The following is a 13,312-nucleotide window of genomic DNA, read 5'->3' on the forward strand; positions in this document are numbered from 1 at the left end:
ACCTATCACCTTCATCCCCTCCCCCACTCACCTATTGTACTCTATGCTACTTTCTCCCCACCCCCACCCTCCTCTCCACCCTTCAGACTCTCTGCCTGTATTCCTGATGAAGGGCTTTTGCCCGAAACGTCGATTTTACTGCTCCTCGGATGCTGCCTGAACTGCTGTGCTCTTCCAACACCACTAATCCAGAACAAAAGTAATCAGACAGGACAATTACGATATGAACCCAGATCAAGTTAGGTTGCATTTCAATAACCAGGTCAGAAAAGGAGAGTAAAAAAGTCAAACTTCTGAAGAAGTCATTGAATTCAAAACATTAACTCTTCTTCTCTCCTCAAAGATGCTGTATGACCTGTACATTTCCAGCACTTTTCAGAAATGTTTGAGAAAAGTCAAAATTGGTTAATATTCTGGAGTTTACCTCTCTCATTTACATCAGTCCTCACAAATCAGTTTTCTTTCCTGCTGCAGCATTTACTTTCAAATATTACATCCTCACTTGCCCCGTTTTTTTATCCACCACACTGGTCATTATTCTTCATAGAAATCTGATAACGGGTCATTGAGTTTGCCTCATTCACAGAGCATCTCTTTCATGAGTACTATTCGTAACTGACACTTCATCCACTAAATCCACACCTGCTTTAGAACCATAGATCTAACACAGTGCCCCTGTAGAACTCCGGAGAGAGAGAGAGAGAGAGAGAGAGAGAGAGAGAGAGAGAGAGAGAGAGAGAGAGAGAGATTCAGAGATGCACTCTCACAGACTAGAAAAGTTGAACTGGCAGAGAAGCACTGTCAATTAGATGATTACTTGATAACCTGATAAAAATCAATTATTTCAGTCTTGAAAATTTCAACTGACTCAGACTCCATGAATTTAAGTACTCAAATTTACAGGGTCACTTGTATCCCAGTGTAACTTCATTCAACTCCAACTCCATTGTTAAAGGATAATGTGTCAAGTAAACAGTAATGGAATAAAAAGTGATACTTACAAAAAAAAGTTTAATAAAGAAACATTGAATTGCAAAGTATAGACCTGAATCAACAGCTAAGCAAAATAGCTTCACATGATATTATTATACACATTACTCTGGAGAATTTTAATCTTTGATACTGAGAAGCACACCCAAACTGATGGTCCAGAATAAAAGAAAATAGAAAATAACACAGAAAAACACAGCATTAACATGCAGAAACTTACTATTCTGAATCAATGCATTAACACTTAAAAAAACACTTCTAATGTCACCAACCTGCTATGCCCTTTGTTTGTAGGGAAAATACGTATGGATTTATCAAAGCTGGCCGAGACAAATTCTTTTCCTGTTGGAGAGTAATCAACGTCAAGTACTGCTGAAACGTGATCCATGTGCACTGTTAGAGGGCTATCAAGATAGCGCATGTCAAATGTGTATAAACTGTATCAAGAAAAGAAAATTGATGAAGAATCAGTTTGCCATCAGATACTGAATTTTAGATACTTTTTAAAAATACAATAAAAGGAAAAGGAAAATACAAATCTATTTGCCCTTGTGTTTTTGGGGGAAAAAAACAAAATAAAATCAGCAGCATTTAAAAGACTATTACACATTCTTCACACAGATTAAAGATGACTACAGACATTAATCAACAAAAATGCAACTTGACATTAAACACTATCTGCCAAGTTCTTCTTTAAGTCATTTATCTCTTTTGATCTTGCTTCACCATCACTAATACTTCTAGTAGTGAACCTTCCCATTTGAAAGTTCTGCAGTTTTTGAAGTTCTTCACTTTAGTGAAAGAAACCATCAGTTCTGAAGTCACACTGAATAATACTTCTCTCTCCACAAATGCTTTTACAACTGCTGAGTTTCTCCAGCATTGTGTTTGCTTCAGATTTCCAGCACCTACATTACTTTGCTTTAATGCAAATTTTACTTATCACTTACCTTAACCTTTTGTGCTTTGAGAATAACTTTACCAACTCCCCCAACCCTAGAATAATTGGTTTAAATGTTTGTTCTTTTGCTAGGGCCTCAGCACCTTTAGTACTGTGGGGTGACCCATATTTACATAATAATCCACCTGAGGTAGAATCAAACAGATGTAAAGGATTAGCATGACTCCCTTACCTTTGTATTCAATTATTCTCAGATAGGTTATTCAATATGCATATTAAACTGTCTTCAAACTTTCAAAGATTTGTGAACATGCACCACCAGGTTCATGCACTCCTCTTAAAATAATACCAACTAAATGATATTCCATTCCATTGTTATTTCTCTCAAAGTGCATCTCTTCAAAATTAACTGCATTGAACTGGATTTGCCAATGCTCACATAAAGCTTGCTTTTATCATGCTCACTGCATCACACAGTGTGTACAATTCCATCTACAATCCAAGTCTGCTTATACATACTACAGAAAGACATGGACCTAACATCAAACTCTGGCAAACCTAAGCATGCTTTCCTTCAGCTAGAAAAACATTTTCAGCACTTCGATCTACTTCTTTAGTTCCTATTCCTTTGCTTTGACTTTCCTATCAGAAATTAGCAACACATTTTAAGAGTACTTTGACATATCTACATAAGTAGAGTCAATTTGGGCCCCTCCACAGGGCCATTGTCCTGGGCTTCACATGTATGCTTAAACTGTCATGAAATGTGCAAATGCCAGATTCGTCAGCTGCACCCACAAGGTAGAGCAAAACATCACCCGAGCACAACGCAATGCCATCCATGCTCTCAAAACGAATCACGACATTGTCATCACACCAGTAAATAAAGGAGGAGCTATCATCATTCAGAATAGAATAGTGCAAGGAAGTGTACCAACAACTAAACAACCAGGAACACTACAGGCAACTACGAACCGATCCAACCAAAGAACACACCTATGAACTCAACAGATTGATCAAGACTTTTAATCCAGACATGTAGAGCTCCCTATGCACTCATCCCACATACTTCCCACACAGGGGATTTCTACTGCCTTCCGAAGATATACAAAGCCAACACACCTGGTCATCCCACTATGTCAGGCAACGGAACTCCAAGAGAACCTCTCTGGCTATGTTGAGGGCATCTTGAAATCCATTGTACAAGGACCCTCAGCTTCTGTCACGACATACAGATTTCTTACAGAAACCCAGCACCAATGGACTAGTCGAACCGGGAACTTGCAATGTCACAATGAACGTTTCGGCACTCTACAACAGCTTCCTTCGTGATGACAGCATCGCTGTGACAGCCTCAGTACTCAATACCAACAACTGCCAATCTCTGAGAACCATCCTACAACTCATGCACTTCATCCTCGACCACATCTTCACCTTAGACAACCAGTTCTTCATCCAGACACACAGAACAGACAGGGAAACCACATTTGCACCCCAATATGCCAACATTTTCAAGCACTAGTTTAAACAAGACTTCTTTGCTGCACAGGACCTCCAACCAGCACTATACAAGGATGTTGCCAGAGTTGGAGGGTTTGAGCTATAGAGGTTGAATAGGCTGGGGCTGTTTTACCTGGAGAGTCGGAGAATGAGGAGCAGCCTTTTTATATAGAGGTTTATAAAATCATGAGGCATGGATAGGATAAATAGACAAAGTATTTTACCTGATTTGGGGTGCAGCGGGGAGGAGAGAAGATTTAAAAGGGACATGAGGAACAACTTTTTCCACATAAAGGGTGGCATTTGTATGGAATGAGCTGCCAGAGGAAGTGGTGGAGTGTGGTACAATTACAACATTTAAAAGGCATCTGGATGGATAAATGAATAGGAAGGTTTTGGAGGGATATCAACCAAATGCTGGCAAAAGGGACTCAACTAATTTAGAACATCTGGTTAGCATGGATGAGTTGGACCAAATGGTCTGTTTCCATGCTGTACATCGTTATGACTTGCTATTCCTTGCATCCCATCCTCCTTTATAACGTAACTGTATTGATTGCTTGTGTATGATTTTCTAGGACTAAATATTAAAACAGTCATGGAATTCTCACAGAATCTCTTTTCCTTGCTTTTGACTTTAAACCTTGATAATATTTTTGCAAAAGGAATTACTTGTAATCCTCATTTGCTCCAGTGAAAATAAAGGCCTCCATGGGATTCCAACATATAGCATTAGTCCGTAGGTCCATGACTACCTGTTAAAATATACGAGAGAGAGAGAAAATAAAAGACATAACAAAACAAACATAGGTATGTGGCAATTTAATTCTATTCAATATAACAGTTGAAAAATGAAATACTATACCTTTTTCAAGGGGGTTGCCTGTCTCATGTCATACAGAGCAATACTTCTATCTGAAGCGCAGCTTGCAAGAAGGTAAGTCTAAGATGGAACACAAATTAATACAATATTTAACACCATTCGATATCATTGCCATCCCCAAAACTCGCAATATGTAATCAAGTTTATTCAAGAATCAAGATGAGCCATGAGGCATAGCTAACAAAAAGACAAGTATTTATCATTTGTACTGCAAAATATGTTTAAAGTATATGTAGCAACTGAATTTAATGCACAATTTTCTCAGAGGAGAAAACTCAACTTACAAGACACATTAGGAAATGCTGAACTACAGCTACAAAAAAGCTTAACAGTCCCATAAAAGTTGATAACTGAAAAATGGCCAGATTTAAAGATCAACAAATGTCACTAGTTTATAGTGACTGAATTATGATGCTTCTTTTTATTCAATGATAGTATTTCCTACTGCCAATTTTTTTTTTACACTTCTGGGACATAAGCATTGTAGGCAAGGCCAACATTTTAATTTTTTTAGATGACTTACAGTGTGGAAACAGGCCCTTCGGCCCAACAAGTCCACACCGACCCGCCGAAGCGTAACCCACCCATACCACTACATTTACCCCTTTACCTAACACTACGGGCAATTTAGCATGGCCAATTCACCTGACTTGCACATCTTTGGACTGTGGGAGGAAACCGGAGCCCCCGGAGGAAACCCACGCAGACACGGGGAGAATGTGCAAACTCCACACAGTCAGTCGCCTGAGGCGGGAATTGAACCCAGGTCTCTGGCGCTGCGAGGCAGCAGTGCTAACCACTGTGCCACCGTGCCGCCCACCAATTATACTCGAGTAGATGGTGGTGAGCCACCATCTTGAACTGCTGCCGTTCATCTGGTGCAGGTACATGCGCAGTGCAGTTGGGAAGGGAGTTCCAGGATTTTAATCTAGGAACCATGAAGAAATGGCACTATTGTCTCAAGTCATGATGATATGACTTGCAGTGATGCTTGTAGGTGGTGATGTTCCTATAAGTTGGTGCCCTTGTTCAAGGTGACAAAAGGTGGAAGGTTTGTTGAAAGAGCTTTGCTGTGCTGCTGCCTTGCATCTTGTAGACAGCAAACACTGCTGCCATTGTACATCACAGGTAGAAGTAGCGAATGTTTAATGTGATGATGTACTAAATAAGCAGGCTGCTCTGTACTGGATGGTGTCAGACTTTGATGAGAGAGTTCTGCACTGTAGAATTCCCAGCCTCTAGCTTGTTCCAATAGCCACTGTAATGGGTTTGGACTTTACAAAGAAACAGGAACAAGTAATTCAGCTGAAGTGCTAGGATAAAAAAGTAGCTCTCACTGAAAGAGGTGACATTTTAGAAATAAAAAAACATATAAAGTCAAGTTGATTTTGATCATTCATATCTCAACTCCATCTCTCAAAACACTCACTGAATCACAGTCTTGGCAATTTCAAGTACAGTGTCCTTGGCATTCAGAGACATTTGGAACAAAATTTCAGATTTTTCATTACACTTGAGAGAAATTTCTGATTTTATTTACTGGTTGAGCTCTCATTTTACACTTTTATTACTATTATACGTCTTTCAATTTTTAATATCATGCTTCCTTCAAATAAATAATGTACATGATGCAAAATTGACTGCAGTTTACTGAAGAACATCACTTGTCTCAATGTGAAAATCAGAGAAGCTTTCCCAGAACAAGGGGATGTATCTTATACAATTTCTTTTCACATTGTTGGTTCAAATTCAATGCACTTTCATTACAGCAACGAAAAAACTTTGCTGCAAGTAACCACAGATGGCTTCATCATCTGAGGAACTGAGAATTGTGCTGAACACTGTAGAATGACAATCTTAAGTAACTTGAGGATATCACCTGGTTGCATGGCTCATGCAAAGAAGACCAACATCACTGGTCAATCAAAAACTGAAGCAGCCATACTATTGGCAAAACATTTACATTGAGATGCTAAGCCTGATTTTTGGGTTATAAGATGATAAGAAATAAGAGCAAGATGGTGCCACAGTTGCTCTTAGGGTGGTGGTGAGGAGCGGAGAGATGAATCCTCAGCTAAAGTAAAATGGGACCTATCATAAACATTAGAGTACCAGGTTGCATTGCTACACAGATACAACAGATGGGAACTATGTTGTGAAACTTGAAAGGGTGCAGAAGTGATTTGCAAGGATGTTCCCGGGTTGGAGGTTTTGAGCAAGAGAGATGCTGAATAGGTGAGGGCTATTTTCCCTGAAGTATCAGAGACTGAGGGGTGACTTTATGGAGGTTTATAAAATCATGAGGGGCATGGATAGGGTGAATAACCAAGGTCTTTGGGTAGGGGAATCCAAAACTAGAAGGCAGAGGCTTGAGGTGAGAGGGGAAGGATATAAAAAGGACCTAAGTGGCAACTTTTTCATGAAGAAGATGGTGCATGTATGGAATGAGCTGCCAGAGGAAGTAGTGGATGTTGATACAACTACAGAGTTTTAAAAAAGTATTTGAATGGGTGTATGAACAGGAAGGATTTAGAGGGATAGGGGCCAAATGCAGGCAGATGGGATTAGATTAATTTAGGATATCTGGTCGGCACAGACAAGTTGGACTGGAAGGTCTGTTTCTGTGCTGTACAACGCTATGATTCTAATAGGGAAACTGGAAGAACATATGGAAGAAATAAATTTTTCCTCATCTCAATCCTAAATGGCCTACCCTGTATCCTTTAACAGTGACCCCCACGAGCTCCTCACTCATTGGGAACACCCTTCCTCCATTTATCCTGTCTACCCCATTAGAATTTTATAGGTTTCTATGAGATTCCCTTCATTCTTCTGGACTCGTGAACATAATTCACTTTGAGATTGGATCAGTTCAAACTATTGACAACCTCAAATGAAAATAATGCATCAAGCAATAAAAATGTTCAGAGTTTCATAAAGCTATGCATTTACTTTAACTGAATTAGAGTAAGTGAATTAAAGAAACCAGCTATTAAATTCTGCTATTTAAAAATTAATCTTGCAGTCACTAATTGCAAAAAAAAAGTTACATTGGCAAAAACAACTAGATATATGAACATCCGAGTAATTAATGTCTCTTTAATTTTGTTGTGACTGGCATTTCATGTGGTAATGGTCACTACAAGGAACTTGAGATCATCTTTTTACAAACATCTGTTATTAAGCTTATGCTTTCTAATATGTAGTCAGGTGAGGATCAAAAGGAAATAATAAATTCAATTAAGATTAATAAGTCAAACATTTTTCCTTATTTATATGCCAAATGTCAATGAATTCTTCTGTGATATGGCTAATGACAATTTTATTGCTGCTGATTTCACAGCACCTTCCCCAAATGCAATACGAGGCAATTTTGAGGCAGAGGAATAAGTGTAAAATTATACTGATTTTCTGGAAGCTAACTATGTCCATGAAGTTGCATTCCCATGTTATCCACATTTACAATATATCCGGAACCAAATAAAGTGGCAACATTTAATTTATAAATAATAGGTTTTAAGATGTGCTTGGCTAAGAGCTGATTGAGCCAAGCATTAAAACAATTGCCAGAAGTTGTTCATGAATAATGGTCTAGCCAGCATGTGCCCACATCTTATGACAAATTTAAAAAAGCACTATGATCCCACAAGGAAGCAAGCTGTAACCATTCAAATAAGACTATACATGTCAGAAGTCATTTTGACATTTGCCAGTTTAGGTCAGTTAGTATGCTGTGATTTTAGGTACCTATTTAATCCAATGAGACCATTTTGACTGAAGTAGTAATAACAAGCGATCGTTTAATAGGGACTTGTAAAAGTTCAAATAATTTTAATAGACTTATTTACTATTTCTTAAAAAAGTCCTTTCTTAAAAAAAAAATGAGCAGACAACCTGGGCCCACACTCTTGTACAACAGAAGGGCGGAGTGAATGATCTTTCAAAAGGCGTCCCTGAAATGAAGTCATTCTAGCCAATGTTTTCAAGCTCACAATCTTAGTCCATGACTTCCTAACCAGCAGAAATAGGAGTAAATAAGTCAATTAAAATTAATTGAACTTTTACAAGTCCCTATTATACGATCGCTTGTTATTACTACTTCAGTCAAAATGGTCCCATTGGATTAAATAGGTACCTAAAATCACAGCATACTAACTGACCTAAACTGGCAAATGTCAAAACCCAGAATGGATACAGCACTGGTCCCTACAACAACCAGCATTAGCTCTACTCAAAGCAACTAAACATACATCAAACGTAAGAAAGTTGAATCAAGAACATGAGACAGCATTTAATTTTCAAATTATGGTTTGAGAAATGTATTAACAAGTATCAAACTAAAAGATAGTCTCCTAGGGATGACAGTATAGGTTTAGTGTGCTCTCCAAACAATTCAGTGTATGACTAGTATTTGAAAACAAATCATTCCTGCCCCCTACTGAACAGTGTTCCACACATTTCAGTTTTCAAAGCAGCAGATAATAGTAGTTATAGCCTGATAACAGGAAGGCTCAAAACCAATTTAGTTCAATAATACATTCACAAATTTTGCAAGCACAGCACAATTTCTTGCATGATAACATCTAAACAAAATGTTTATTTTCTTAGTCAAATGTTGTCTTGCATACTGTCAGTAAATAACAGTTTTTCTCAGAAGTACCACCATTACCTCTATTGGGTTGAATTTAATACTGCTGATACTGTCCACACCCCAAGTAAACGAGCGGATTGGGCTGGTCCTCTGCTCATCCCAAATGTCCACCTGCTGTCCACAAGTTGCAAACACACCATCCTTCCAATGGTGATCAATTCCTGTGTAAACAGTCTAAGCACAAATATAGTCATCGTGTTTACTTGGAATACTAAGCATGGACACAGCACAAAAATGGTACAGCACAATGCCATTGTAAAATGCATTGTACTTTTAACAATGTGAAAATAGTCATTTGCTGACTGCTGGCAGTATGAAACTTCCAACATATTTCTTAGTGTGACTCCTGTTCTGTTTGATCTACAGTTTATTGGAGAAGGCAGTGATTCAAACTATTTTCAATAGAGGTAGGTGACAAAGTAGTTGCATTTTCACACTTATTCGCTGCTCAAACAGTTTTACAAACTATGAAGCTAATTTACTAAACCATCAACCTGCTTCTTCCTTTATTTTTTTATGGGATAGGTGTTCCTAGAAAGAACATTGTTTGCTGACAATCCTGAGAAGGTTTCTTCTCTCAAGAAATGTGGCATAAGGTTGATGAATTAGATCTGTTCGACCAATGGAAACATCTTTCCAACATCCACTCTGTCCAGGGCATTCAGTATTCTGAAAGTTTCAATTGGATCTGCAACCCTTCATCCTTCTAAACTCCATCGAATGTAGACCTAGAATCCTCCAATATTCCTCATACGTTACACTTTTCATTCCTGAGTGGATTATCGAACTTCCTCAGAACACGCTCCTGGGCCAGTACATCCTTCCTGAGATATGGGGCCCAAAACTGCACACAATACTCCAAATGTGGTCTGACCAGAGCTTTATAGAGCCTCAGAAATGCATCTCCGCTTTTATATTCAATTCCTCTCAAACAAATGCCAATATTGCATTTGCCTTCTTAACTACTGTCTCAACCTGCAAGTTTACTTTTGAGAGAAGCCGAGACTAGAACTCTCAAGTCTCTTTGCACTTCAGACTTCTGAATTTTCTCCCCATTTAGAAAATAGCCCATGCTTCTATTCTTCTTACCAAAGTGTACAACCTCACACTTTCCCATGCTGGACTCCATCAGCCACTACTTTACCCACTCTCCTAACCTATCCAAATCATTCTGCAGCCTCCCTGCCTCCTCAATACTACCTGTCCCTCCACCTGTCTTTGTATCATCTGCAAATTTAGCCAGAGTGCCCTCAGTTCCTTCATTGCCAGATCATTAATATATACTTGTCACTGGCTGCTATCCTGAGAAGGACCCTTTCATCCCCACTCTCTGCTTTCTACCAGACAGCCAAGTTTTATCCATGCTAGCATCTTGCCTCTAACACCATGGGTTCTTATCTTACTCAGTAACCTCCTGTGCAGCACTTTGTCAAAGGCCTTCTTGAACTCCAGGTAGATAATATCCATTGGATTTCCTTGGTCTAACCTGCTCATTACTTCCTCAAATAATTCTCGCAGAATTGTCAGTGATGACCTCACCTTGATGAAACCATGCTGACTTTGCCCTGTTTTACCAAACACCTTGAAGTATTCCGAAATCTCATCCTTCAGAAAGGAATCCAGGATCTTAGCCATGACCAAGGTCAGGCCGGTCTGTAATTTTCCATCTTTTGCCTTACTCCCTTTTTAAACACAGATCCCTAAACTCTCTTTAAACTCCCACATCTGACAAGAAGTACACATCACTGTACTAAAGGCCATTATTGCTCCATCACAATCTACAGACCCAGAAAATAACACCGTCTCATTCCCCTACAATACACTGCCCCAGGTTAAATTAACAGTTATGGCTTATATTTTAAGTCTAATCAAGAGACATATCTCCAAAAACATATAATCGAGAAAGAACCCACTCTACTCAATACTGCAGCCTTTCTACTGGACACACTTTAAACAATGATTAACTTATCTGATTCTGTGCTGTGAACTTCGGCCAAACAGGTTCCTCCAAGATTAGTTGTGAATTTCACTGTTTGTTAATTTCCCCAGATGCACTCAGATGTTCAGCAATACATAAATTCAAAACAGTAAAGGCAGTGACTGTGCATGTTCTCTCTCTCTCTCCTGCACTGCCCTCACAATGTGCTTCCTTTATCTGTTCTTCCTTTTAAAACTGCTGTTGTTTTGACTTTTTTTTCCCCAAAATTCCAAAACGATGCAATAAAATAGGGAGGACAGAGCAGATGAATGTATGGCTGAGGAGCTGGTGTATGGGAGAAGGATTCACACTTTTGGATCATTGGAATCTCTTTTGGGGTAGAAGTGACCTGTACAAGAAGGACAGATTGCAGCTAAATTGGGAGGGTACTAATATACTGGCAGGGAAATTTGCTAGAGCTGCTCAGGAGGATTTAAACTAGTAAGGTTGGGGGTGGAACCCAGGAAGATAATGAGGAAAGAGATCAATCTGAGACTGGTACAGTTGAGAACAGAAGCGAGTCAAACAATCAGGGCAGGCAGGAACAAGGTAGGACTAATAAATTAAACTGCACTTATTTCAATACAAGGGGCCTAACAAGGAAGGCAGATGAGCTCAGGGCATGGTTAGGAACATGGGACTGGGATATCATAGCAATTACAGAAACATGGCTCAGGGATGGGCAGGACTGGCCACGTTCCAGGATACAAAGGCTACAGGAAGGATAGAAAGGGAGGCAAGAGAGGAGGAGGAATGGCATTTCTGATAAGGGATAGCATTACAGCTATGCTAAGGGAGGATATTCCTGGAAATACATCCAGGGAAGTTATTTGGGTAGAACTGAGAAATAAGAAAGGGATGGTCACCTTATTGGGATTGCATTATAGACCCCCTAATAGTCAGAGGGAAATTGAGAAACATACTTGTAAGGAGATCTCAGCTATCTGTAAGAATAATAAGGTGGTTATGGTAGGGGATTTTAACTTTCCAAACATAGACTGGGACTGCCATAGTGTTAAGGGTTTAGATGGAGAGGAATTTGTTAAGTGCGTACAGGACAATTTTCTGATTCAGTACGTGGATGTACCTACTAGAGAAGGTGCAAAACTTGACCTAGTTTTGGGGAATAAGGCAGGGCAGGTGACTGAGGTGTCAATGGAACGATTTAGGGCCAGCGATCATAATTCTATTAGATTTAAAATAATGATGGAAAAGGATAGACCAGATCTAAAAGTTGAAGTTCTAAATTGGAGAAAGGCCAACTTTCACAGTATTAGGCAAGAACTTTCGAAAGCTGATTGGGGGCAGATGTTCTGCAGGTAAAAGGATGGCTGGAAAATGGGAAGCCTTCAGAAATGAGATAATGAGAATCCAGAAAAAGAATATTCCTGTTAAAATGAAAGGAAAGGCTGGTAGGTATAGGGAATGCTGGATGACTAAAGAAATTGAAGGTTTGGTTAAGAAAAAGAAGAAGCATATGTCAGGTATAGACAGGATAATCAAGTGAATCCTTAGAAGAGTACAAAGGAAGTAGGAGTATATTTGAGAGGGAAATCAGGAGGGCAAAACGGGGACATGAGATAGCTTTGGCAAATAGAATTGAGGAGAATCCAAAGGGGTTTTACAAATATATTAAGGACAAAAGGGTAACTAGGGAGAGAATAGGGCCCCTCGAAGATCAGCAAGGCGGCCTTTGTGTGGAGCCGCAGAAAATGGGGGAGATACCAAATGAGTATTTTGCATCAGTATTTACTGTGGAAAAGGATATGGAAGATATAGACTGTAGGGAAATAGATGGTGACATATTGCAACATGTCCAGATTACAGAGGAGAAAGTGCTGGATATCTTAAACGGGTAGAGGTGGATAAATCCCCAGGACCTGATCAGGTGTACCCAAGAACTTGTGGGAAGCTAGAGATGTGATTGCTGGGCCTCTTGCTGAGATATTTACATCATCGATAGTCACAGGTGAGATGCTGTGGAGGTTGGCTAATGTGGTGCCACTGTTTAAGAAGGGTGATAAGGACAAGCCAGGGAACTATTGACCAGTGAGCCGGACCTCGGTGGTGGGCAAGTTGTTGGAGGGAATCCTGAGGGACAGGATGTACATGTATTTGGAAAGGCTAGGACTGATTAGGGATAGTCAACATGCCATTGTGCATGGGAAATCATGTCTCACAAACTTGATTGAGTTTTTTGAAGAAGTAACAAAGAGGATTGATGAGGGCTGAGCAGTAGATGTGATCTATATGGACTTCAGTAAGGCATTCGACAAGGTTCCCCATGGGAGACTGATTAGCAAGGTTAGATCTCATGGAATACCGGGAGAACTAGTCATTTGGATACAGAACTGGCTCAAAGGTAGAAGACAGAGGGTGGTGGTGGAGGGTTGTTTTTCAGACTGGAGG

General features: G+C 39.5%; 1 protein-coding gene across 1 annotated transcript in view; it reads right to left on the reverse strand.

Moving 5' to 3' along the window:
* dcaf13 (ddb1 and cul4 associated factor 13) overlaps positions 1-13,312 on the reverse strand; it is a 75,144-nt gene that overhangs the window by 48,724 nt on the left and 13,108 nt on the right. Inside the window, exons 5-8 of the mRNA XM_043688437.1 lie at positions 8,944-9,099; positions 4,257-4,334; positions 4,064-4,146; positions 1,263-1,427 (exon numbers count right to left, since the gene is read on the reverse strand). Of these exons, the coding sequence (XP_043544372.1) occupies positions 1,263-1,427; positions 4,064-4,146; positions 4,257-4,334; positions 8,944-9,099 (482 nt within the window). The remainder of the gene's footprint in view (positions 1-1,262; positions 1,428-4,063; positions 4,147-4,256; positions 4,335-8,943; positions 9,100-13,312) is intronic.

Source organism: Chiloscyllium plagiosum, chromosome 4, assembly GCF_004010195.1.
Source record: "Chiloscyllium plagiosum isolate BGI_BamShark_2017 chromosome 4, ASM401019v2, whole genome shotgun sequence".
Taxonomy (NCBI): Eukaryota; Metazoa; Chordata; class Chondrichthyes; order Orectolobiformes; family Hemiscylliidae; genus Chiloscyllium; species Chiloscyllium plagiosum.